Source organism: Pteropus medius, unplaced genomic scaffold (assembly GCF_902729225.1).
Source record: "Pteropus medius unplaced genomic scaffold, Ma_sr-lr_union100, whole genome shotgun sequence".
Taxonomy (NCBI): domain Eukaryota; kingdom Metazoa; phylum Chordata; class Mammalia; order Chiroptera; family Pteropodidae; genus Pteropus; species Pteropus medius.
Window position 1 is genome coordinate 29467590 of NW_024344378.1, and position 26807 is coordinate 29494396.

A 26807-nucleotide genomic window follows, 5' to 3' on the forward strand; every position below is an offset into this window, starting at 1 on the left:
CCTTGAATACTAGCCTGTAAGGATAATATGATAATAAACTACAAAAAGTCACTTTATCTAGCATAAATAGAATTGAATGATGGATGAATTGAAATGTGGAAGATGGAACACTGTCCAGTCAGAGATTTGAGAATAGCTAGACAGAATTCTAATGCTGCTTTTAGCAAGTTAAGAATCATTAGTATTCTCCAGTCTTTTGCAAAATACCATAGAGAAAGAAAACATTGTTGGGGAGTCAACCTCTTTGTCCCCTTTTCTGATTCCTCATTTACCTGAGAACTCAGGAAACATAAAGAAATGAATGTAGGGCATACCTCTGGCCCTGGGCCTTGTTCAGGCATTCAAAGATCTCAGAATGGTTCTGTTATTTAAAGTTAATAAGCAAAAGACTAGAAAGTGGAAAGGTTTGTGAAACTCTATCACATATACTATTGTGAAATTGAATGGAACTTTGAGCACTGCCAACTTAGCATACTTGATTTGTTTCCTGCACTTCTATAACTCAAGTTACAAGCTTGGCTTTTTTTCCTTATCCCTTTGTTTTGTTTTTTTCTGGGTCCAGAAACACTGACAACAAAAAGGTAAGGAGAGTGATTTTAATGTTAGCTTGCTAGTGTACAACTGCTGGGCCACTCTAAGGTGAAAAAAAAGTCTAGTAGATATTTCATTCTTAAACATCTAAAATCAGCAAGTTTTGCCTTTGCCTTTGCCTTTGGAAGCCATGCGCTCAGTCTCTGAACAGGATATATCATGTCTTTTGCTCAGTAAAACTCCTCTATCTTGTGAGCATTTCCATGACTTGAACATAGTAAATACTTTCAAAAACGTGTTGTGCTTAAATGAATCAAATGTTGTGTGCGGATTTGCAGCTCTGACATTACAATAGTCCTCAAGGGCAATAAGAAAGTTGTAGTTTACAAAGAAAAGATAAGCCATGCAAACTATCAACCTCCAAAATCTCAAATCTGGTTTAGCATCTCACTTTTACCCATTGAGTTAATTTCTTTCTTTTGTGTAAAACCCACTTAGCACCATAGGTAAAGAAGTTTTTCCTAAACAAATAATGAATAGGCATGAACTACAGGATAAACCTCTAGATTAAAAAAAAATCAATAGTTCTATAAGGACTTACATTTTTACAAGATGTTTTAGACTTCAGAATTCCATAAGAGCAAAGGCTGTAAGCTCAATAAATGACTTATTAGACAAATGAGAACAACAGCCAATATTAATGATGATCTTCAGTGAACTGAGAAATATCCAGATAGTTATATTTATAAATCGATCAATATTTTAAACTTAATTGTCTGGGGCTTATAAGAATAGAATCTTATAGGTTTTATACAACCATCATACAGTGAGACTCCGCCAGAGGGATGTAATAAAAATGAGAATGAGAGAACCAAGAGGTCAAAGAGACAGGCGTGGCTTCTTCGCAAGTCAGAGAAGACAAACATTCCCAGACAAGATACCATGGTTGAAAACTTAAGATGTGAAGTCCTCATGCAAACACTAAGGAGATATGAAAGAATCTCTGTCCTTACAGACTTTTTGAAGTGAGAGAATATCACTTCATAGTATAATGAAAATATCATCAGAGTTGTTACAATGGCATGCAACAATGGTTTATTGAGCACTTGTTATGAGTCAGGCATAGAGCTCAGCACTTCACATGCGTTGTCTCATCTATTCTCAATGCAACTCCATGGCATATGTATTGTTATTGTTCCCATATTAAAGATGAGAAAATTGAGGCTTAGAGAGTTTAATAACTTGTCCAAAGTCATAGTCTAGTAAATAATAGATCTTACATTCAGACCCACATCTGTTTGGCTGCAATGTCCATGTTTTTAAACCCTGTGAATACCAAGACTCGTGCTGATGGGATTGATCTCCAGGTGGGGGAAACATCAGGAACAAACCTGCAATGACAAGGAAATAACATAAGTGTGATCAGTAAAATGGTTTGATCCTACATGTCCTATCTTTGGACTCTTATCTTCCTCTTTTTTCCTGCCCTGGTCACATTAAATCTATAGGAATGGGCCCTGAAAAGCCCCATTAGCTATGTCAGATTTGGGGATAAAAATCAGTTAATTAAAACATTTGTTAAGATTTTCTTATGTCATAAGAATTCTCTTTTCTCAAGAAGTTCACATCTGATAGAATACAGAAATTTAAACACCAATTATAATTCTGTGAGATGAGTACTATGCCATTGCTAAGTATAGTGAATTATGGGGGCTAACAGAATGGACACAGATTTTAGTGTACTTGTGCTTAGAAAATAACATCTCAAATTTTTCTTGTCCATTTTGGTTTCACTTATGCTTCTAAGTTACAAGTTATTCTGACTAACAGAAATGGGAGGAAAGATTTTTATTCAATCTTAATTTTTAAAATGTTAAGCCCCAGCACACATTACTTTCCACATACTTTCAAGGGCATTTTTCTAGAATCAGGTAAATGAGAGCAAGCAAGTGACCTACTTACAGCAAAAAATGCTCCAGGTTATAAAGGATGGGAAGCCAAGTGCATCCTGGAAACCACAGCATCTGGTCTTGTTTTCTGCTTCATCTATCAATCTGCTGTTACAGGAATTGAGAATTAATGTGTCAACTACAGTACTGTTTCCTCTATTTTGTCTGATGAATTCATATCTTTGTTATCCTACTCAATCTCTCTCATCTCTTCTATTAAAAAAAAAAAAACATGTGGGCATTTATAAAGGTCCTGAATTATTCCTAAGGAGATTACTCTTTCATCTATGCTTTAAAACTTTGCTAAAGAGTGTATAGTAAGGTCAGATATCTTCTCAAGCAACTCTGTCTTTATCAATCCTGATTTTACAGATTATATCACTTGAATAGTTTATTTTCAGTACTGTATTAAAACTAAACAACAAAATATTGCAGATTTAAAATAAATAAGTTCTATAAAATGTTTATTGGTAGCATAAGAAGTAAAAAAGTACAACTGACAGTAGTCTTTGAGAAAAATAATTATGTAGTAATGTAAGATTTTGTGGATTTGTGCTACCCTGATAACATGAGAAAATTACATACTCATTTTTACATACATGTATTTTAAATTATGTGTAAAGTTTAAAACATAAAAGCATGAGAAGTAGATTGACAATAGTATGCTCTTTGAACTTTGCTGTTGAGTCTTTTAGCTCTCTGTGCTTTTTATAGAATGGAGCTATCAACTCATCTTTCCACTCTTTTGAATTTGTTGAAATTTTAGTTTCCCATTATTTTTGTCTTGATTTCATCTTATCCTTTCTACTGGAGTTTCAAGCACTTAATCTTGGTTTTTCTCAGTGCTTTCATGACTTCAGGTACAGCTACATATTCTTTAGTTTTCTTTCTCCTCCCATTCTATTTAACTTGTCAAAATAATAATTAAGATTATTCTTTTCTGATAAAATATTTTTAAAAGAACCAAGGTTACCAAGTGACTATTATACTGGCATAATTACTGCAATATAATTTTATCTATTTGTTGAAGTTTTACTCCTTCTAAATCACTGTCAAGTGAATCATTTCTAATGAGCAATGAATAGGGTCAGGTTTACTGTATTAACTTATCTAAAAATTTCAGATTTGTTTTTTCTTCTAAAAAGATTTCATTCTGAATCTAGTCATGAAGCTTCTTTGCTTTGATTTCTAGCTGTATCCCAGCTTGATAGGCTCTTAGGGCTGGGGCAGTAGAGATTTTCTGTAAAAATACATCTAAAATTATGACTGACTAGGGTAGAATTTTCAAAGTGTGGTACAAAAGTATCTCTATCCAAATTATCTCGGATGTTTATTCAAAATGCAAATTCCTGGGCCAAAACTTAGAGCAGTTAAATGGGAACTTCTAAGGCTGGGACCTGGGAATCTGCATTTTGCCAAGTTGTCCACGTAAGTCTATAGGCTCACAGTGAAATTTGAGAATCCCTCATCTAAGGAACCCCTATACCTTCAGGGTCCAGTTCATTGATTGACCCTGGCTGCAGAGCAAACTAACCGCACCCCCATTCAACTAACAAAAAGAAAGGTGATTTTAGTTCCATGTATGGAGAACTGCCATAAACTGTTTTAAGAGTCAACGGTTAATAAAGGAAAGACTTTCTACAATAAATAATTGTTTTTAATATCTCGAGTCTAACAATCACAGAGAAGGTCCAGAAAGTCTACAAAAAAAATCTGTTGTTATAATTTCCTGATTAATATTACACGTAATGAATTACTTATTGAGCCCCTACTGTGGGCCAAATATGGTGTTTTGTGCTGCCAGGGATTATATAAAGCTATCCTGGGATGAAAAGCATATGTTCACTCTGTTCTATTCTAAAAGAACCTAGCTGATTTAGTGGCTGATGGAAATGAACATGTATGGTATGTGGGAAGGCAGTAATTTGATGTCTTAGGGCCCACATATAGGAGGCCTCCTAAGGATTTGCTAAATGAAAATTAGGTCCAGAAAGTACAGGTATAGGTCCTTGGTTTATAGCCAAACCACTGGAAAAGGAATGAGCAGCAGCATTTATTTGGAGGCGTGTAAACTCTTCATGGTCAGTCATGATTAATTTATCCCACGATTTCCTTTTTTGTACAATCATACCCCATTATTAGGCAGATGAATTCATTAGCTACAACTGTATTGGGAGTTCCACCTCACTCTAGAACTAATTTAGGGTGTCCCTCGTAGGGTAACCTGTTTGTCATGGTTTACTTGAGATTTTTTCTATTTTAGCATTGAAAGAAAGCCCTATGTTCCAGAAACTCCTTTAATGTCAGACTAGGTAGGTTGGTCATGCTAGTCCTTAGACTAATGCCGGTGAAGTTCTTAGTTGACTAAGTTTCACTCAGTGAATGATGGCGATCCATTACCATCTTGAATTTCTCAGCTCATTTTTCTTACCATTCGTTATGATTACCCTAATGGGCCACAAAACCTAAAGCTCTTTCCTTCAGTAACTTCTACCTTTTAACTCTGTCAAGGCATGTTCCCATGAGCAATGACTCAGACTGATGATAATCCCAGGGATTCAGGAGACGATCTCCAACCCCCGGGGGGGAAGCAGTCGGGTGGGTGGTCCATGGCCTATTAGGAACCAGGCTGCACAGCAGGAGGCACTCAAGAGAGGAAAGCTTTATCTGTATTTTAAGCCATTCCCCAGCACTGGTATCACCCCATCAGCTCCACCTCAGCTCATCAGGCATTAGATTCTCATAGGAGCATAGGTGCCTGGTGCCAAAAAGGTTGGGGACCGCTGCAGTAGAGTATCTTCTAAGACTTCTAAGACAGCTGTACATGGCTAGTATTTTTTTTTGTAAATATTATCCAAGCCTCATAATCATCCTGTTCTTCTCAGTTCTATTTCTCTCTCTAAATAATCAGTCTAGTTCTCCCAAAAGTAGGTTCATATCATTTTTTTAAAAATATACATATGAATGTAGACACACACACATAGACCAAAAGGCATGGATTAAAACATGAACCACTTACAGTATTAAATTCCATTCTGATTCTTGTCAATGACTCGTTTTTTTAAACATTTACCCATTTACTCTTTAAAGCCTTATGATTTTGTCATTTCATGGTCTTACCTCCTTCACCTAGATTTTAAAATTTAATTGGTATTAAATTACTATCTCAAAGAGAATATGTAAAGTGTAGGGTTTGAATTAGATCAAGGTTCCTATAAAATTTTGGCACTTATTAGATGCATGAATTTAGGAAAGTTAATCTCTCTAAGCTTTAAAATTTGCTCATCTATAAGAAAATAATGGCTACTTTACAGGATTGTTTTTTTGAGGTCTTTAGATTACGGATGTGAAACGCGTAAAAAGTATATTGCCTGATACATAGTAGACATTCAATAAATTGTAGCTATTATCCTCACTACAGTATCAGGAGCTTGTAACAACGGCAGCATTCATTAAAATTCAACAGATTGCAGAATTTCAGCCATCAAAGATGATGCCGAAGGCAGAGGCGCAAAATGCTTTCCCGAGGAGGGCAAGGAGAGGAACTGTCTTATTACTTGTCTCACCGCCTCTATCTGAAGGAAGTGATACTTCTTATATCTGGGGACAGTGTCTAAAGTCCTTTCGCCCCCTGGCAGTGTGTTCAGGAGGCTCTGGCTTTCAGGTTTGTTCCCTTGGGACCTCTTGTGTCACGTCTCTCTTTCTGAAAAGGGGAAGGGGTAAAGGAAAAGGGAAGTCACCGAAATGCAAAACCTGTGACCGGATGCCCTATTCTGTCCTGACTACCCGGCCTGCCTGGGTGGGCTGCAGAGTCGTTTCGTTTAAGATTTTCAGGCGCTACCCCCAGGTGCTTGTCAGTGCAGATATGGGGGAGGAGGGTGAGCTCACCCCAGAAACTGAAAGGCAGATGGTGAGGGGTGAGGGGTGACCATGCGCGTCAGCGCTTTGGCTAAAGGACAGAAGAGCAGCGTGCAGGTTTGCACGGGGGGGTAGGGAGATGACGGGCGCGAGTAAGGAACAAGCAGGAGTCAGGGAAGAACTTCTTTGCACTCCGAACAAGGTTCCTGGATTTGTCAGTCTTGTTCCTAGAGCTCGCGAGCAAGGCAAGGACGTTACATGACATGCGCCTTCCCTAATTCCATATCTGAGACTAAACTCAGAACTAAACTCAGAACCTTCGCGAATGCTGCAGGCAGATGCACCGGCTTCGCGGAAAGCTTCAGTACGGCTGATGACAGGTTAAGGATCTGGTGCGTGACTCCTCCCGATACAACCTCGCGATCCAACCTCCCCACCATTTCTGAAAGCAGGAAACGCACTCCTTCCTCCCCGACAACCGGAAACGCGCCCCTTCCTCGCCGACAGCCACAGGTTGCGCATGCTCCGAGCTAAGAGGCGGGGCGCGGCTCCCACCGGAAGCATTCTCTCCTAGGAGCCGTATCCTTCCGTGTGAGGCTGGCTAAGGGGTCCTGCGGCCTCTGATTGTGCACCCGGGTGAGTAGCGAGTTCTTGCCGGGCTTCGTGGGACGGGCGCGGGATCCTGCTGAGCTCCTTTAGTGCCCGGCTCGGAACTAGGAAGCCGAGCAGGAAAAGTCACCTCCCCTTCCTCCCACGCCCAACTTCAGTGCCGCCCTCCAACTACCCCCAGCCCTTGGTATCTAGGGGATTAACCTCCAAGGGCGTCCCGGCCCTCGGTTGGCTTCCGGCCCAGCCTAGGCCTTTAGCGCTGCCCTCAAGAGTTATACCATTTCCTACAGGGAATCTCTGCAGGCAATCGGGTTACTGCTTGGGCTTGAGGTCGTCCCAGGCGACATCAAAATCAGGATCCTCTGCAAAGGCGGCCAGAATGAACTGAGTCTGATGGTCGCACAGGTACCGCAACCACCAAGTGCAAAAGCGGAGGTGGTTCTTCGTGCCTGGGCACACTTTTGCAGAGGGTTGTGATGTTAATTATAATCTGTCCTTTTATGTGAGGATTGGCAGTCTTTCATTGTCATAGGCTATATATATAGGACCTTGATGTCTGCGAAATCGTAAAACACTGTAGTGATTCGGGAAAGAAAAACTATTGTATGGTGTTATACTCTTGGTCTTTAACCTGTTAATAAATTGTTCATTGACGAGGTAGTACGATTTCAAAGTTTTCTACCTTGGAGTGGAGAACTTTTTAAAATAGAACTATCTGGCATCATATAACTAAAACTCAGAATTACAATTTTGCGGTATTTCTTAGCTGTACACAGCACCACCTATGTTTATGTACATAAATGTGTGTTCATTTTGTTGATTCTATTGTTTATACAAGATTGAAATACACTCGCTCCTGTTAAATGCGCATGCAGCTTTTATCGTATATTCTGCTGTAATGGTATTGTTACTGTAATGGCCTTGCATTGCAGGTATATCAGTGTCATATGAATGATAGATGAGTGTACAATAAAGTATATACAGTTACAAATTTCACTTAGAAGTTTCAGTTTCATTTCGGGATTTTAAGGTCATTTTAGAAGATGGACTACTGTTTTAAAAGTAGCCATAGGTCTAGAACACTGTGTTACCACTAATAATTTAAGTATAGGAAAATATATAAACAGGTTTTGTGTCTTCATATTTTTTATAGGATTAAAATTGATAACTGGAATGTACTTATTATGTACCTTAGTTCATGTAGTTCAGGGAACATCCAGTAGATGGCAGTTTTATCTCTACTAACCCAAACTTTAAATAAATGAAAATGTTTTATTCGAATAGCCCTAATTTTCACAGATTAAGTTAATAAAACTCTTATTTTGCTGCTGGTTTATTTTCATCAGTAAATACTGTCTCCACATAATACCACATATTCCAACTGCATTTTCAAATTTACTCTTGGAATAAAGACTAGAGAAGTCAAACTCACATCCTGTAAGAAGTGGAATATTGTTAACCCATTTTTAGGAATCCAGGCTGATGGGAAAAAGCACACTTTGACTTGTTATATGAGGAAAGATTTTAATTAGGTAGTGTCTCCTCCCTAGCTCCATTTAAAAATACATAATTAATATAATTGGACTGTGCATTCCTTGAGTGAAGTAATTGTATCTTAGCCATTATTGTATACCCACTATATAATCAGCATTATATATACATGTTTAATAAGTGCTTTATTGTGTGAATTAAGTCACTTAATATTCCTAGGTCAAAGTTTCTCTACCTGAAATGAAGGCTTTCAATTATTTAGTTAAGTTTAAATTAAATAATGTTCTATTGCGAAGTAAGTGGCTTCTAGTAATAGAGAAATAAAGTCAATGGAACCCTCGACTTTTCTTTGGAAATTATTCAAAAGTCTGGCTGCAGTTCTGCAGGAATGATTGAATGGAAATTGTTCAAAAGTCTGGCTGCAGTTCTGCAGGAATGATTGAATGATTGAATGATTGAATGATTCTGCAGGAATGATTAAATTGCAGTTGCAGTTTATCTGTTGACCAAATAATTACTGAATAGCTTCTCTTTTGTATGTATACATTTTTATAAATGTATAAGATGTAAATAAGGATTTAAACTCTAGTTGAATAGAATAGATATCACATAAATTTACTAATAGGGCCAAATAAAAAAATATAGAAGATCAGTGTGACCTGAAAGCCTTCAGTGGAGCATGTGAAGTTTTTGAAGTTTGGATAGAATTTGACTAAACCTAGATGAATGGGGAGAAATGGCCCATCCAGGATACCAGGCACATTTGCTGGAGGAAAAAATACATGTGACATTTTCAGATTCTACTGACTCGAGCTATTGAGAGTTTTTACTGAGAAGTGTTGAGAAGTAAAATGCTTAAAAGTCATTCTTTGGGGCTAGATTAGGATAGTCGAATGGTTGGGAATCCTGTGAATAAAGGGAAAGATTTGGGGTCTTTTTATTAGGGAGAAGTATATACTCTTGAATGGAGGGGAGGTATCGAAAAGGAATTTAAAAATTGTTGGAGCTATTCCTGAGGGAGGGAAGGTAAGAGGATCTTTGAGTAGTAGTAAAAAGAAATAATAATTTTAGAGCTGGAATGACCATAGATATTAATCTATGCAGTACCTAAATTTTACCTTTTGCTGAGCCATCTGTATAAATTCTTATTTATGAGTGAAAAATATATATTCTTTTTTCCCCCATGTAATTCAGCATAGTTCTGTGCTATAGAAGTATAAAAGTATTATTAGAAGCTGGGATCCTATCTCCCAAAATGTGGCAGTCTTGTCATCCCCAACAAACATATTCTTCTGGATAGTCGTTACCTTTGATGGGGGTGTGCATACTTCCTATAAGCCTAACTGTGATTAATGTAGCTGCTCAGGGATGTATCTAAAAGTAGACACATTGCCTTCTTTTCCCTCTCCATCTGGGTGCAGGCTGTATTCTTGTGGTTCAACAATTTTTGAAGATTCTGTTGCTTCAGATTTATCTGGGTTGTTGGAAACAATAGTATGGCTCAAAACATTTAATGTCACTTGTTAAGAAAATGGCATGTTTAAGTTTAAACAGGCCTCAAAAACCTTTAAAAATATATTTGAGGAAAAAGCGACAGTTCACAGTCTGAATTTCACTTAAAATTACCTGGTTTACATTACGCTTAATGGAAGAAATTCTTACCATCACTTAAGTAAAGTATTTCATTATTGGGCTGCCTTTCTATGGATTAGTGATATAGTGATTTTTCTAGACTCTGAAATAGTTATTTTAAAACTCTTTGAAGAGTAAATATCTTAAAAAGTTTATTGTATTTTTCAAATAGAATTATTCTCTACTTAAATGAGCTTTTTAAGAAAGTTTATTAAAAATTCGAATAAATCTCAATGTTTAATCTGTTCTTTCAGCTTCCAAGGGGAGCTTAAAATGTGTTTACTTAACATTTAAAAAGCCATTCCTCCTTAAACACTTTTTTAAGGTGGGTAATGTCGATTTTGACCAGAAGTTAGTTTTCGTTGCTTAATTTAAGGTCACTTTAAATGAATCTAGTTATTACCTAGTGACATTTCTGTTTGTTTTTTAAGGTTGACAGTCAAGATGGTACATGCTGAAGCCTTTTCTCGTCCCTTGAGTCGGAATGAAGTTGTTGGTTTAATTTTCCGTTTGACAATATTTGGTGCAGTAACATACTTTACAATCAAATGGATGGTAGATGCAATTGATCCAACCAGAAAGCAAAAAGTAGAAGCTCAGAAACAGGTATGATTAAAATGTTCGAAGATCATTTTTCTTGTAGCTAGCAAACATTTTCCCAGAAGACGAAGGATATAATAGAATGATAAGTTAGTGAGCAGTTCTGTAAGACCCACATGAAAATGTTTTTCTGTCATATTTAATTTCACTTTTCCTAAAAAATATGTTTCTCAAGTCCTTTTGACTGTTTAAGCAACTTAGAAGAAAAAATGATAAATAAAATTATTATAGTATTTTGTTGTGAACATCCTCATTAGACTTTGTCAGCTTATAAATGAAGGAATCTAGGTAAAATTTTTCAACAGATTAAACAAAATTTGTCTTCAGTAATATACATTTTGCTTTGTTTGACATTTGAAATGTAGATAATACTGACAAGCTGTCAGTCTTAGAAACGCCACTAATTTCTAATTAAAGAATTGCTAAAAAATTTTACTGTTAATATAAATTGTAGTTTTATTTTTTCAGCTACTGCCTCTTGTGGTCATTTCCTTATTAGGCTGATATATTTGTTTTGGTTCCTGTTCTTCAAAAAACAAAAGTCTTCAAGGAGTCTTTCAAATTTTTCTTACTGTTTCAGGGCGAGGTATTTATATTCATGGATTTTCTGTGAGTTGTGACTCTGATGCATTCGGTAAACATTTATTGAACTCTTAACAAATGTTTTGTGCAAAGAATAAAAGATGAATAAATCTTATTCTTTCAAATGCTATAGGCCAGTATGAGAAATTGGGATGTAAAGAAATGACTGCTTTACATTGCTCTGCATAGCTCTTAAAATCAGTGAAAACCACGGTTTCATAAATACTGCTTATTCTATATACCTGAAAAGCAATTTGGACAGCTGTTCCCTGATTTTATTATAATGGACTCAAGGTCTAGATTATATCATTATATCAGGCAATTCATAACTCTCTAAAAAGTTCGACTAGTGTAGAATTTTTAAAAAATGAATTTGAGTGTATCCATGTGCCAAAGTGCAACATTAAGTTAAAAGTTAAAATATTGATGTTCAGTTATTTAAAAAAAATTTTTTTAAGTAGATGTATGACTTTTAAACAGAATTTTGTCATTTACTTTCTTGGCTTCTAGGAGCACCTGGAACTCAGATATGAAAGCCATGTAGAAAGCCTAATATAGATATTTAAGTAATACATGAATGGATTGTTATCATTAAGCCTTGAAAACAGTGTGGACAGTATTGTTCAAAATATCAGTTATGTGAAATATTAGACACCACATCTGTCCTCATAGTACCTGTGGTAGAGAGAATAGAACTTGTCCACGATAATATAAATTATAATTGTAGGTAGTTTATCCTAATTGCCTGATTAATAGTGTAGGCAGAAACTGTGGCATTTAGAGAAGGCATTCACTGATGATTGAGATAGGTGAAGATGACTTCATGAAAAATCTTGGCCTCTGGAATAGGCAGGGACAATTTTAAGTAGAAAGAAAATCGTGAATAGAATCATGATAGGTATAGGAATAACAAGAGCTGTTAAAGGAGCAGTAAATAGACTAGTCAGGTTGGAGTAGAGGATTTATGCAACTAATTAGTAGAACTTGGAGGGAGAAGTAAGGGTCTTTTAAGGGACCCTGAGTAGTCAGTGACAGGGCTTTTCTTTTTTCTTTGTCCTTTTAATGGTTTGGTGAGTGGGCGGAGGCTGTTAAGTACCACAGCATTTGAGAAGTTCATCAGCTAAGAAGGAGGCAGGCTTTTGATTGGCCAGGGGCTATAGCTTCTTAGTTACCCTTCTGCTTTTCTTGCCTCACCTCCTTGGCCAACTACTGAAATATGCTTTTGACCAGTTAAAGTCTTCTGTATGAGCCATTAAAGATTTTTGAGTGGGCATATGATATGCAAAGCAACGTTTTAAGGATAATTCACCTTACAATAGTAGGTAGCAGGAATTGGAATTATGGAAACTAAAAGCAAGATCTTTTTTGTAGACTGCAGTAGTCCTGGCAAAGATCTAGATAGAGTAAAGGAATGAAATCGGTAAAATAGAGGAATAAGGACTTTGTGATGATCCTAGAAAAGAAAAAGGACATCTTACAAATGAATCCAAGGTTTGTCTGGAGTCTTCAAAGACGCATAGTATCTTTATAGAGGTTTAGAAACTGGTACATAGGGCAAGTTTATGGGAAGATGACATTTGATTTGGGCATCTTACCCAATAACTTTTAGAATACATATGAGAAAATCAAAAGAAAGAAATGTGATTGCACTAACCCTAAAATAGACGACCATATCTGCATATCTAGAAAAGGATATTTTCTAGAATTTTAACATATGTTTGTGATAAGGGCTTATACCTCATATATAAAGATAATTACTCCAATTCTTTGCTATTTTCTATTTAAATGCATTTTTAAAGCTTTCTATCAGTGATTTTCTCTACTGGAAATTGGAGTACGTTAGCTGTGAACTCAGTAAAAGATTTTTAACCTATGTTTAAATAGGTTATCTCTGTTTATTTTGATGTTAACTTGTTAATGCCATCTCTCACCTTCTAAAATTATTCTTCCAAAAGAATAATCAATCATATAACTTTTAGAACTTGAATGAAATGAGTCTTTCTTTTCTCTTGCTCTCTTCCTTTATTTCCTCCTTCCCTAGTCAAGGCAAAAATATTAGTTTACAATTTTTTACCCCACTTAATTTTTAAAATTATACTTCACATGGAGAAAAAATGAAATAGCATGAAAAGATAAAACAATACTGCGAACAGTTAAAAGGACAGATATACAGTAAATGTACGTTTTCCTCCCACCTCTGACTCCTCTCACTCCCAGACCACCATTTTCCCCTCCGTGGAAACAGTTATTTGAAGAGATCCACTTTAAATGACAAGCAGATGTTGGTGACTAGAAAATATAATCGTTGTTAAGCTGTAAACCGAACACAAAATACATGAATATAAGTCATTTTTAGAGTAGTCCAATTATAATTTTATTTTTCTAGTTAAAATATTTTGGAAATAGGGACTTGGTTAAAAGTGTCAAAACTAGACAATTGGATAACTTATTCTTGTAATGTAGTTTGGTGGCAGTATGGTATTTTGGGGTGCTTTCTTTTCATTTGTTTGTGAAACCGTGTTCTGCTCTCCTAAATGAGGAATGTGTTCAAAGTTCAGTAGAATATGAACTTTGAAATGACACAAATCAGGGTTTGAGCTCTGGTAATGCCAATTTCTAGCTGTGTAATCTTGGCTGTTCTTCTGATTTCTTTGATCCTTGAGTTCCTCATCTGAGAAATGAGAATAGTAATAGCTACTTCTTAGTATGGTTTAAAGGATTGATTGTAAAGTACCCAGCATAGTGCCCAGCATGTGGTAGATGCTTAACAAACATTAATTTCTTTTCTCTCTTCTGTCAATGCTATTTATGCAACCTGAAGGCATTGTTAAAGGGACTGCTGTTGTGGGAAAAAGATTCTAGGTAAACTTAACTATAACATTTCCGTCTCTATAAATTATACAACATAGTTGGTAATTTTTTTTTAGGAAACTCCAGTTGTAGATAAAGATTGTTATTATTTAAAGCAAGAGACGATTTTGGCCTAGATTAAAATTTTAAGCGGGGAGGAGGCAGAGTTTCACAACTCAGCACTAATGACATTTGGAGCCAGATTATTGGAGGGGGGAGGGATAGGATTGGGGACAGGTTATCCTGTGCCTTGTAGAATGTTTAGCAGCATCACTATCTCTGCTGACTAGATACCAGTAGCACCCTTCCCCTCACCCAAGTGGTGACAACCAAAAATATTTCCATACTTTGCTAAATGTTCCCTGGGGACCAAAATCACGACCCTCCGCCCCGGTTGAGAACAACTGTTTTAGAGCATGGCCTAAAAAGAACGCAGGTGGGATTACTTCATGTTTATAGAAGCATAATGAAAAAGCAGAGTTAAATTAATGTTATTACAGATAGTAAAATAGGATTCCTTTCATAGCTGGCACATAAAAGATTTAAAGTCAGTGAAAGATGATATTTATAAGAAAGAGATGAAAGGACCTGGGAAAGGCAACTTTATCCATTGACTCAGTAATTTTACAAGGGGGTGGCTAAATAGGAAAAAAGGATGTGGTTCATAGCACTTTTTAAAAAATGCTGTATTACTACAGTATGATCAACACACATTTATCCTACTCCGTCAGCCAGTCTCTAACTATAATGCTGTGATGTGAATTTCCTTTTAGAACAGCAAAGCCCTTGACAGACGGCAAGATTTTATATAAAAATATTTTAGGAAAATGTAACAACAAAAATTTAGGTAAACATGATTTACCAGAGTACCTTCCCTTCTAAAAATATTCACTTAATTAAAATTCAAATATGTTATCTATAGATTTTAAAGACTCTTTAGTGGTCAAGAACTCCCATCTTATAATCGGGGAAACCTAGATAATGTGTGTGGTGGTTAGGATATGGGTTCTAGAGCTAGTCTGCTTGGAAGGCAAATTACTTAATCCGAGGTAAGCTTCAGACTCTTTTTTTCCATGATAAAATTGTACTTACCTCATAGGATCACTCTAAAGATTCAGGGAGTTAATCCATTTACAGTATTTTGGCATAATATTTGGCACACTTAGTAAATATATATCATCATTTTTATTTTAATTGAAAGCTTCGTTGCATTGTTAAGAGCTCATGATTTAAGGCTAGTTTTGCCCAGCTCTAAAAAATATATGCAGTATACTTCTAATTTAGAATTATTTTTATTATATCTGGTTTCCTAGCCCTGGGACTTGACTTTGACTTTAAAAGGGACGGCATTTCAGAACAATTTGAAATTAGATAGATACGAACACCTATTGTAGATACCAGAATAATTTGAAAAAAAGTTAGGCAACTATTTTCAGATACTCTGTTAATTTAAGGAAAGAAATTCCACTTGTCCATTTCTTCATATCCTTAACCTCCTCGGTCTTCATCTTGAGTTTTCACCTGCACCTATCATGATCATCCTACTTGGAAAGAGAAGTCAAGTTGGACCCTAGAGTCTCACTGGCTCAATGTGAAGCCCTATATCTATATATCTTCAATCATGTACCCTGTTTTCTCACTTCTCATTTCTTGTGAGTTGGTTTAAATCACCCTGGTTTTTGTGGAATAGACCCTCAATTTTTTTTTTTTTTTTTTTTTTTTTTACTTAAGGGCTTACAGTGGGGAAAGATGAGAGCAAAGGGTCTAGAATATCCCTGGAAAATTCTTATGTCTATTCATTGCTTTTTTAGACTTCACAGAAACCTGTTTTGAACTGACAGTATTTAAATCTCAAACTAAAGGAGGTTGCTTGTTTTTTTTCTTTCTAGGCAGAGAAATTAATGAAGCAAATTGGTGTGAAAAATGTGAAGCTTTCAGAATATGAAATGAGTATTGCTGCTCATCTCGTAGACCCTCTTAACATGCACGTATGTATCATTAAACTTATTTAAGAGTTCTTTTTCTTGTTTAGCATTTCGTTCCAAGGTTCCCGAAGACCACAACCAGGTTTGATGATTCTCTAGGAGGAGACACAAGATTCAGCATAGTAGTTAATACTCATGGATGTGATTTATTACAGCAAAAAGGATACATACAAGGCAAAATCAACAAGGAAAGAGGGTCATGGGTTGAAGTCTGGAGGAGATCAGGCACAAGCTTCCAAGAGTCTTCTCCCAGTGAGGTCATGGATGTACTTGATTCCTCCAGAAACAAATTAGGAAGACACATGTAAATGCTCTCCACCATGGAAGCTTATTAGAGACTCTATGCCCAGGATTTCAGTTGGTCCTGATCATGTAGGCTTTGCCTTCCTAACATCTACCAAAATTATAGACTCTAGAAGGAAAACGGGTATCCACCTCAGACCATATTGTTTGCACAAACGATTTAAGCACAGCAACCTGTTCTTATCAGAGAATGGTGGGAATGCTCCTGAAATCTAAGTTCTCGTACTCTAGCCATGGGCCAGTGTCGTAAGCAGGCCTTTCTAAGGATAATAGTCTCAGGCCTGCTATGTTAACTTATTTTTATGCACGTTTGTTTAGTTAAACTTGTACTTTTATGTATTTACCTTTGTGGCATATAAAATGTACTTCTTTAAGTCTTGTGGATATTTGATTTGGAGTTTAAATCTAGATTTTCACGATAAGGTATGATAGATAATGCAAGATTCCGAATCCCAGTTTTTCCATTCATGGCTTTGGCAAATTATTTCCTCTTTGAGTCTTAGTTCCCTGATGTATAGGACAGTGTCCTACAGCAAGTAGGACAATGTCATACTTGCTCTACCTATTTAAAAAGGGTTATTTTGAGGACCAGATTAATGTAATTTATAAACTCTAAAATCCCTTGTGAATATTTTCTAACAACAGGTATTAATAAATTAATAGAATGAAATATGATATCTCTATCCACAGATCTAGAAAATAAAAATCTATAATGTCTTTTAGTATCTGTGTGCAAAGTGACACACATACCCCCCAGAATCCATCCTCTGTTTGAATTTGGTTTATAAATTTAAAGTGATACTTTTTGAGACCTTACTCATTCACTTCTGAGTAAAATTGTACTGATAGACTCAGCTTTTTGTTATAACTATAGTGAAAGTAGGTGATGATTTTTTTAGATCCGGCTGTGGTTTTTGGTTTTTCACCGTTTTTTAAAAGTTGTTAAGAAAGTAAATCTGTTGTAAATATTGCTTTTTTTTTTTTTAATACTAGACAGCTGACTATTTTTTTTATAGTGTCATAGTAGTTTAATAATTTCATTATTGCTATGAAAATTCTTTACTTACATTAACATAATTTTAATCTTTTATTATCTATGATATAATGATCAGATAAGATTTGTCATTTTGGGGACTTTTTTATTGCAGTGAGTATACATCAGTTGTAAAATTCATATTGACCTTACCTTTCACCAGGTTACTTGGAGTGATATAGCAGGTTTAGATGATGTCATTACAGATCTGAAAGACACAGTCATTTTACCAATCAAAAAGAAGCATCTGTTTGAAAATTCCAGGCTTCTGCAGCCTCCAAAAGGTATGCCAAAAGTTTATATTTGCTACAGCATTAAAAATCTTGGAAACATTGATACCTTCTATCGTAAAACAGGTGTTTTTGAAGTTGGATTTTCAAGAGAATGCTGAGATTAGTAAATTGTCTTATAAATAATAGTTTTAAAATAATTGCTCATTCTTCATCTTTCCCAATTTAGAAAATTTTCCCCTATAGTTTCCCACTGCTAAATAATTCCTTTATTTCAAATTCATTTATTTACTTCCAAGTAAAAGATAATTTCAGATATCAAAGTTAAAAAAAAAATCCAAAATCACAATACAGATTTTTTGTTTTCGAGATAAGACTTCTTTTTGTTTTTTCACAGTTCTAATGATTTTTTTCCTCTTAATTATTTTCACTTTACTTTTAGTGCATTGATTTTTTTTCTTTTTTTCTTTTTTTTACAGGAAATACTGAATTACAGGTGAAGTAGAAATTAAATAATACTTATTTTTAAGAGAACCTTTTTCTAATTCCTATTCATTAATCACTTTGAAAGCCTTGGAACTCAAGAATTGAAAATGCTTATAACTGCATTCTTAAATGTAATACTTTTATTCCTGTTCATTCAAATATTAATCATGTTCAAGGCTTATTAAAGGTGTTTCAACTAGACAAGTTTGATTTATGTTACTAGTCAAGACTGAAATTATTAGGCACATGCATTTTTAAAAAATAGGATATTTAGAAATATCGGAATAGCATTATGTACAAATTGTACTTGCTTGTAATCTTACTAATTTTGCATTAAAGTACATTAATTTATGTTTAAAAGGTAATTAAAGCTGGCACCTGTACATTTTTATGAACTAATTTTTGTTTCTGGTAAATAGAGGATTATAGTTATCACCAAAAATGTCATGTTCTTTTCATTAACTAAAACAACAAAGCTGATTATTATGTATTTATTTTTGTTTTCTGAAACAATAAAGCTGCTTTTTTTCGCCTAACCAAAAAGTTAGTTTATTGATTTTTTAATTATTTTTTTTCCCCAAAGAAAATTTCGAATGATTTATTTCAGCCTAGATCAAAGGAGAAAGGTATTAACTTACCCAGTTCCACAATACTTGTAAATTTAGGAAAGTAAAATATTTTTTTCATATGCTATAGGGAAAGCCCCTTTTTTTATCAGCAATGTCTTAGTCTAGGTAGTTGGGTGACTACCAGTTGTACTTGATTTAAAGCCCCAATTAGCACAGCAGATACCAAATTGTGAGAGGATACTTCTACAGTTATGTATAAATCTGCCATTAATTTGAAAATGTTATCCAAAACTAGAGGTGGTTCCTATGTGTATTTTAAATTTTAAGTTATATGAGTATCTCCTGATTATTACTATTTGAGCTTTTTCAGCTTTGCATTTTTGGAAAATTTTTTTATCAAGAACAAAAGTTTGAAAAATCATTGGGTTTTCTTTTTGACCTACATATAAATCAAATATTAGTGTACAGAAGTAGAGTATAAAATCAATTGCATACCACATTTTTTTCATTTTTGGACTGGAAGTAGGTTACGTAGGTTAGAGTCATTGCTTTATTTACAGTTTTATTATCCTTAGACAGTTCATTTCTGTCTAAGCTGAAAGTGATCACTGTTTCTCAGACTACAAAACAATAATTTGAGAATGACATTGTTATGTATTATCCTTGCAGCATGTGAAATCATATTAATAAGGTGATATAAAGATATAAAATTGGAGCGATCGTGCCACTAATTAGTTGTAAGAACATGCCATAAAATATTAAGTTATATTTAAAAAGTAACCCTTATCTCCCCAAAACATTAAAAAATTTCTAACAGTTAAAATTCCATTTGAATACTATATGTCTGTAAACTCTGAATTTTGTAATCATTATTTCGATACATAAGTTTTACATTTGTGAATTTCATCATATTTCTTGTTTTGATGCAGTCTTAAAAGTGTAAATAACCTAAAATAAATATTTTGAAAAATTAATTTTTCTGAGGCCAGGCCTGCATCCCTCCTTCTTGAGCACTTACTACTAAGTAGATTTAATTTTTACAGATATTTATTTTTCCACCATTTGGACAAATTTTTTAATTAAAGCTTGAAAGTCAATAAACTGGTCAAAAAAGAACGAAAAGTTAATTACTAATGAGGTAATATAGTTCTCACTAATGAGGACTATCTCCAATTTGGATCTATTTGTCCCAATACTTCTTTTCTTCCTCATCGTCCACGTTTTATTTGCATGAAATGCTTAGGAAGTAAAGCCCTTACCGAAATCATCTATCTTAAAAAGGGGTTTGAATTTTTAAGCCTCTACAAAGGACAAAATAATAACCACATTTTTATTTTGTTGAATAATTATACAAGTGTCAGACTAAGCTCAAAAAACTAGTTAAAAGATTGCAAAACTAATAATTACAGCCAAATGTCTCACATACACTTGCAGAACCTACTGTTTATCACCCTTCATAAATATAAACACTGTGTAGTCCACTTCAATAAACAATATAGAAAAGGTGCCACTTTCAAACAATAATATTGTATTCAGACTCACTGAATACACATCAGATCAGATGAGACGCCATGAATCTTAGTGAAACTTAGCATACATAGAGAAATGAGGATAAAACAGTTGAATGAGTAAAGCTAACACTCATGTAACTACCACCCAGTCAAAAAGTGACTACTGACTGCTCTTCATGTACACCTTATCTATCACAGCTAGAAGATCGTAAACTCCAAAAGCTTTCATTGCATGTCGAATCTTTAGACATTAGTAAATAACTGCTCGGTTGATAACACTAATTATAATCCCTGAATAGAAACAATTGGAAAAACTTAATTCTGCTAAGAAGTACCAAAACTAAACTATTAGGAATAAGATATTCAAAGTGGTAAATAAATACTTTGAAACAAATATGACATTCTGAGAGTACTGCATAAGTTTATGAAGTGATGGTGTAAATACAATATATGTATTTACTGCAGGATCAACCAAATATGAGGACTTTTGCATTAATAGTTCTAAAAACCCTGAGATTCAAGTAATATGCAAATAAAAGTTGGTTAGTAGATCTGAATTCCATATGAAGTTCTACAATCAGTATGATAACTAATAATAATTCCCAGTTTCTGCAGTCATTCCACATGTTTTCAGCTTTATTTGAATTAAATGGCATTAGACTACTCTGTATTGTTCATGAGACTTATAAAGTCAGTAGAGGCTTCAAATGATAACTGATTTAGTGAAGTTTTTAGCACCTAAATGAACTTAAATTAAAATTGCAAAGACTGCTTGAAAATATTAACACTTATTGGTAAAGTTTATGGATTTAAATTTTACAATCAGCTTTAAAAATGTTTGGTATAAAATGATTAAACTTGAGTTAGTTGAATCTTAAAGAATTCTTAAGATCACTAGAAAAATCTGTGTTTTTGAGGAAAAATTTGAACATTATGTGAAGTTCTGTATGTGGAAAAAAAATTGTTAGGTTTATGGAATCAAGCTCAAGTTTATAACTTTTTTAAAAAATGAAAATTGGGGGCTTTTATATAAAATATTCATTCTTCCTCCATTATGTTTTATATTTTATTTTTACTACATATTTTGGATACTCCAAATCCTTTTCGTTTTACTTAGCATGCTGTCTATAAGTATTGTCATTCTTTAAGTTCCATTGTGTGAAAAAAGTTGAGAAGCTGAATTAAGCAAATATTAAAAGAAGTCTGAAATTTATAGTTTTTGTCGGGCTTGTCTGTAGATGATTTATAGGCTACCATAAATTTACCATAATTTTAGTGTTATATTAGGTTAAAAAATGTTATCATTTTAGTTGAAAAACAGTTGGTGATGATTCCCAAAATGCACAAGATCCCAACCTGTTTAGATCCTTTCTGTATAAAAGAAGTACCTTAAGTAGTATTTAGAGCAAACTGCTATCAATGGAGACTATGGGTTAATAATAGTTTTATTTCTTGGAAATTAAAATGGGACTGACTGGTCATTTCTATTCCTTTTAAAAAGAGATCATGATTTGTTTGGAAAAAGGCACATGTCCTTTTTGCTAAAACTTAAGGCTCTGAGCAACAGCAAAATAGTGTTTGCTACATTCTGTTTTGAAGTTGTTGATTTTCTCTGGACTGTTCTTCAGCAAGCTAAAGTGTTCTGTTAGCTCGTGAAGGTGGAGCATATTAAATGATTTTATTTGTCAAGCATTTGATCGAGTGTTGTGAGTTTGGATGTCAAGATGATTGCCTTTAAAATCCTGATCTGGACCTTTTCATGAAGGGAGGAGGCACAGGGTGCTATAATCCCAAAAGCATGTCATCACTGACACAGAATGTAGACCATGGCTTCTTCCTTTTCTACTATTAAAAAAGATTAATAAAAATAAGCAAACATTGGGGAAAGTTTTAGTGTGGTCAGAATTAGTATTATGTCGATTATCATGTAAACTAAAGCAAATATCTTGTTCTCTTAAAGGAAATAATAAAATAACATGTCAATTTCCAGGTGTTCTTCTCTATGGACCTCCAGGCTGTGGTAAAACATTGATTGCCAAGGCTACAGCCAAAGAAGCAGGCTGTCGATTTATTAACCTTCAGCCTTCAACACTGACAGATAAGTGGTATGGAGAATCTCAGAAATTAGCTGCTGCTGTTTTTTCCCTTGCCATAAAGCTACAGCCTTCCATCATCTTTATAGATGAAATAGGTATGCTGTGTTTTTTGTGGGAGCATTTTAAAGTGCCATTTTTAAGGGTGTTATTTAGATGACCAAATTGAGTTTTAACATTTTCGAGGCCAAATTAATAAAACAAAAGAGATAACCAACATCCTTACATGCTATGTATAATTTCTCTGTTGCAGAACTAGTTTGTTCACTATCCTACTTGATAGTTTTTGCTGTGTTTTCCTTCAAAGTGTTTATATTTGTTTTCACTCTCATTAGTGTGTAGTTTCCCTACATACTCCCTAAAATTTATCTTTTCAGACATTATTGTTAATTTTTGCCAGTTTAAAGAACATGAATTATCTCACTATTTTAATTTGAATTTCCTTGCTTACTAGTAACTTTGAGCATCTTTTAACATGTTGATTAGTCATTTAGGTCTCCTTGCTTGTAAATCATCAGGTTTTTTGGGGGAAGGGGCGTTATTTGCATTTTTCTTGGTAATACTTTGTTGATTGCAAATATTTTCTTAATTGTATTTTCAATTAGAGTTGACATCCGCTATTTTATATTAGTTTCAGGTGTACAACATAGTGGTTAGACATTTATATAATTTACAGAGTGATCCCCCCAATTAGTCTAGTACCCACTTGGCACTACATATGGTTATTACAGTATTATTGACTATATTCCCTATGCTATGCTTCACACTTCTGTGACTGTTTTGTAACTAACAGTTTGTACTTCTTAATCCCTTCACCTTTTTATCCAACCCCCCGCCCATCTGGGACTTACCAGTTTGTTCCCTGTATCTATGAGTCTGTTTCCATATTGTTGGTTGGTTTATTTTATTCTTTAGATTCCACATATAAGTGAATTCATGTGGTATTTGTCTTTCAATCTGACTTACTTCACTTAGCATAATATCCTCTAGGTCCATCCATGTGATTGCAAATGGTGATTTCTTTCTTTTTTTTTTTTATGGCTGAGTAATATTCCATTGTGTTTATGTACCACTTCTTCTTTATCCATGTGTTTATTGATGGGCACTGAGCTTGCTTCCATATGCATGTTGTAAATAGTACTGCAGTGAATGTAGAGGTGCATCTAGCTTTTCAAATTAGTGCTTTCATTTTCTTTAGATAAATATCCAGAAGTGCAATTGCTGGGTCATAAGGTATCTATTTTTAATTTTTTGAGGAACCTCCAAACTGTTTTTCATAGGGGCTGTACCAATTTGCAGTCCCATTAACAGCACACGAGGGTTCCTTTTTCTCTACATCCTTGACAGCACTTGTTTTTTGATTTATTGATGTGAGGTGATATCTCATTGTGATTTCAATTTGTATTTCTCTGATGACCAGTGTCATTGCGCGTCTTACATGTCTTTTGACCATCTGTATGTCCTCTTTGAAGAAATGCCTATTCAAGTGCTCTGATCATTTTTAATAGGGTTGGTTTTTTTGGTGTTGAGTTATATGAGTTTTTTGTAAACTTTGGATATAACCTTTTATTAAATGTATCATTGACAAATATCTTCTCTCATTCAGTAGGTTGTCTTTTTGTTTTGTTGATGGTTTCCTTTGCTATGCAAAGCAAATATTTTCTAGACTGGCTTGCTTTTATACTTTAAGATAGTTTATTTTACAGAGATGTAAATTTAAATGTAGTTACATTTATCAGTCTTTTTCCTTTATCAAATAAACTTTTTGTGTCTGGTTTATAAATCTCTTCACTACCCTTGTAAATATTCCCCTCTTTTAAATATATAGCATGAAGTAGGAATCTAATTTCATTCTTTTCCTCATGGACAACCAACTTACAAAACAGATCACCTTTCCGGATCTATATGTCTTGACTTTTTTACTAGTGGACTCTTTCTATATGTTATGGATCATCAGTATTTTTGTTCTGTTCCTGGTACAATAAGTTATACATGTATAATAAAGCTATAGTAATTAAAACTATAATTTTGCATTAATTATACTTTTTAAATTATATGTAATATGATAGGCTGTATAGAAATATAGAGAAGGATCTAGATAATATAGTACTTTATTTATTTGCCTTGTGTATCTTATCACTTTACTCCAACTATTTAGGTTTTTTTTGGTGTGCATTTTGCACAAAAGAATATAGCTGAGTTTTTTGAAATTTTAATCCAAGCCTCTTTAACCGGGAGGTGTGGTCCGCTTGCCTTCATTTTGATAACTGTTATGTTTAGATTTCTGCCACATAACTGTATGCTTTTTATTTCCCAATCTAGAGAATGGTTTTTGCTTTTTTTATTCTCTTTTCCTGGCTATCGGTTTAGAAGTAATATATTCTTTTTCTTTTAGTGAAATGTTTAGCATACCTACTTGTCTTAAAAGTCTAGGCTAATCGTGTCTGCCTTCCTCCCAAATAATATAGGGACATTAGAACTCTTGCATACTAATCATTCCTTTCAACTCTTACATGTTGTTGTTAACTAACACTTTTTCTCATTTTATACTCTCCATATTTGTTATTTCTATGCTGGTAGTGCTTGTTTAGAGACCTATATTTGCCAGTTTTTTCCCTCACAATTGTTTCTCGTGCCTACCTTTTCTGGGGATTTAATTTCCATCTTACCCAAGTCTGTTGAAGTTCTTTCAGCAAACATCATGAATTCTGTCTTTCTGTAAAAATGTTAATTTTTCCTTCACTCTGAAATGATACAGAATTATTTTTCTTCAGCAATTTAGCCACAAGTCTGTTGTCTTCCATTCTTTCTTGTTGCTTTTGAGAATTCTGCTTATAGCCAAATATTTCTTTGTGAGTAATCTATCTTTTCTCTGTATTAGTGTTGTTTTGATCTTGTTCTGCTGTTTGGTTAGTCTTTCTAGGTCTGTATTTATTTTTATTTATCCTCCTAAGACTGGTTTTTAATTTGAGGATTTGTGGTTTTTGTTAATCTGGAAAATTTCTCAACTACTACATATCTTTGAATGTTACAGGGCTTTTATTTTATTACCCAAAACCCCCCATATTCTTCAACTCTCTTCTTAATTTTGAGTCATTTCCACAGTTTTATCATTAATTCTCTTCCATATTTCATCAGTTCTAAAACATACTGTTTTGTTTTCTACATTTTAACATCTCTGAAATTGGGATAGCATGTTATTATTTAATTGGCAGAGTTTTTCTCTTTTAACATCATAATTGACAACATTTTAAAGTTTTTTGTGTTGGTACATAAAGTAATGGTGCAACTCAAAAATCAATCTTGGGTAATTTATCAGAAGCATATTTTTTGCTTGGCTCTGTTGAATCTCAAAACCATTGGGTTTGTATTCTGTTGATTGTATTTGAACTTTAGATGTTATATTCAGTTCTTTTTTATCTTTTTCTACCGTAGCTTGCTCTTTTCTTAGAATTTCAATCCCTTTTATGTCTTCAGAATTTTAAACATAGTATTTTTATATTGTTCTTTCTTTTTTGAGTGTTGTCAGAAATTCCGATTCTCTTTGTTGACTCTCTTTCAGAGTAATTTTTTTTCGTGTCATTTCTAACAATAGATGGCTTATGGCGTGTTTTTTATATGAGAATTTTGTACTGCAGAAGATCCAGAGTAGTTTTTCTGTCTTCCACTTAGAGCCTCTGGGGTCTAATCATTCAGAACCAATTTTTATGATAATTTCTCAACTGAGACGTTCCTAGACTGAATGGCAGTACAAATTTAGACTTCAAGCCTGAAAGAAAGCCCCTGTGGTCTTGGTTTTTTATTTGTCAGGAGTTATATATTCCCCCAGAGCCCAGGCCAAGACAAACAACATAAGCTTTCTTAACTCCCTATAGTGGTGAGCAGGATTTTTTTTTTTTTTTTTTTTTCTGGTCTGCACTTTCTGTGACTATACATTCTTTTGAGCATCTTGGCTTCAGCATGGATATTAACTCCAAAGCAGAACCTTCTGATGCTACACATGCATATCTGTTGTGTATAGAAACAGTGGCATAATCTCTTTGAGATCTCACCACTCTTATTTTAATTTTCTTTTTTCCCTGACCTCTGGGATTTTCTTCCTTTCTTGCAATTTCAGATATTTATTAACTATTTTTATTCAGTTACAAGACTTTATTTTTTTAGAACAGCTTTAAGTTTACAGAAAAATTGAGCAGAAAGTTAAAGGTTCCTATATACCCCACCACAATTTTTCTCTTATTATTAATACTTTGCATTTGTGGGATACATTTGTTAGTGATTTGTTAATGATAATTTGTCAATGATCATTACTAAACCAGTATTGATACATTTTAATAACTAAAGTCGTAGTTTACATTAAGGGTAATTCTTTGTCATATATCTACCATTACAATATCATGCAGAATAGAATCACCACTGTAAAAATTCCCTGTGTTCCACCTATTCATTCCTCCCTCTCTCCCGAACTTCTGGCAGCCACTGATCTTTTTACTGT

General features: G+C 34.3%; 1 protein-coding gene and 1 long non-coding RNA gene across 5 annotated transcripts in view; one reads left to right on the plus strand and one right to left on the minus strand.

The window, feature by feature from the left end:
- Window positions 1-1670: 1670 nt before the first annotated feature.
- On the minus strand, window positions 1671-6883 carry LOC120609360 (uncharacterized). Of its 2 annotated transcripts, none has more exons than XR_005654750.1 (3): window positions 6047-6883; window positions 2494-2588; window positions 1671-1922 (listed from the first exon to the last, which is right to left on the minus strand). It is a non-coding gene; the product is annotated as an uncharacterized LOC120609360 (long non-coding RNA). The 2 variants fall into 2 exon arrangements; XR_005654749.1 differs by having other exon boundaries at window positions 5500-6883.
- The window catches only part of ATAD1 (ATPase family AAA domain containing 1), a 53048-nt gene continuing 33062 nt past the window's right edge, over window positions 6822-26807 (plus strand). For 2 of the 3 annotated variants that reach the window (XM_039871798.1, XM_039871797.1), the window contains exons 1-5: window positions 6822-6974; window positions 10502-10676; window positions 15992-16090; window positions 17587-17707; window positions 22210-22410. In XM_039871798.1, coding sequence (XP_039727732.1) covers window positions 10515-10676; window positions 15992-16090; window positions 17587-17707; window positions 22210-22410 — 583 coding nt within the window. In that variant the 5' untranslated portion in view covers window positions 6822-6974; window positions 10502-10514. Of the gene's footprint in view, window positions 6975-7282; window positions 7418-10501; window positions 10677-15991; window positions 16091-17586; window positions 17708-22209; window positions 22411-26807 lie in introns of those variants that run through there. The other variant, XM_039871799.1, reaches the window with a different exon arrangement.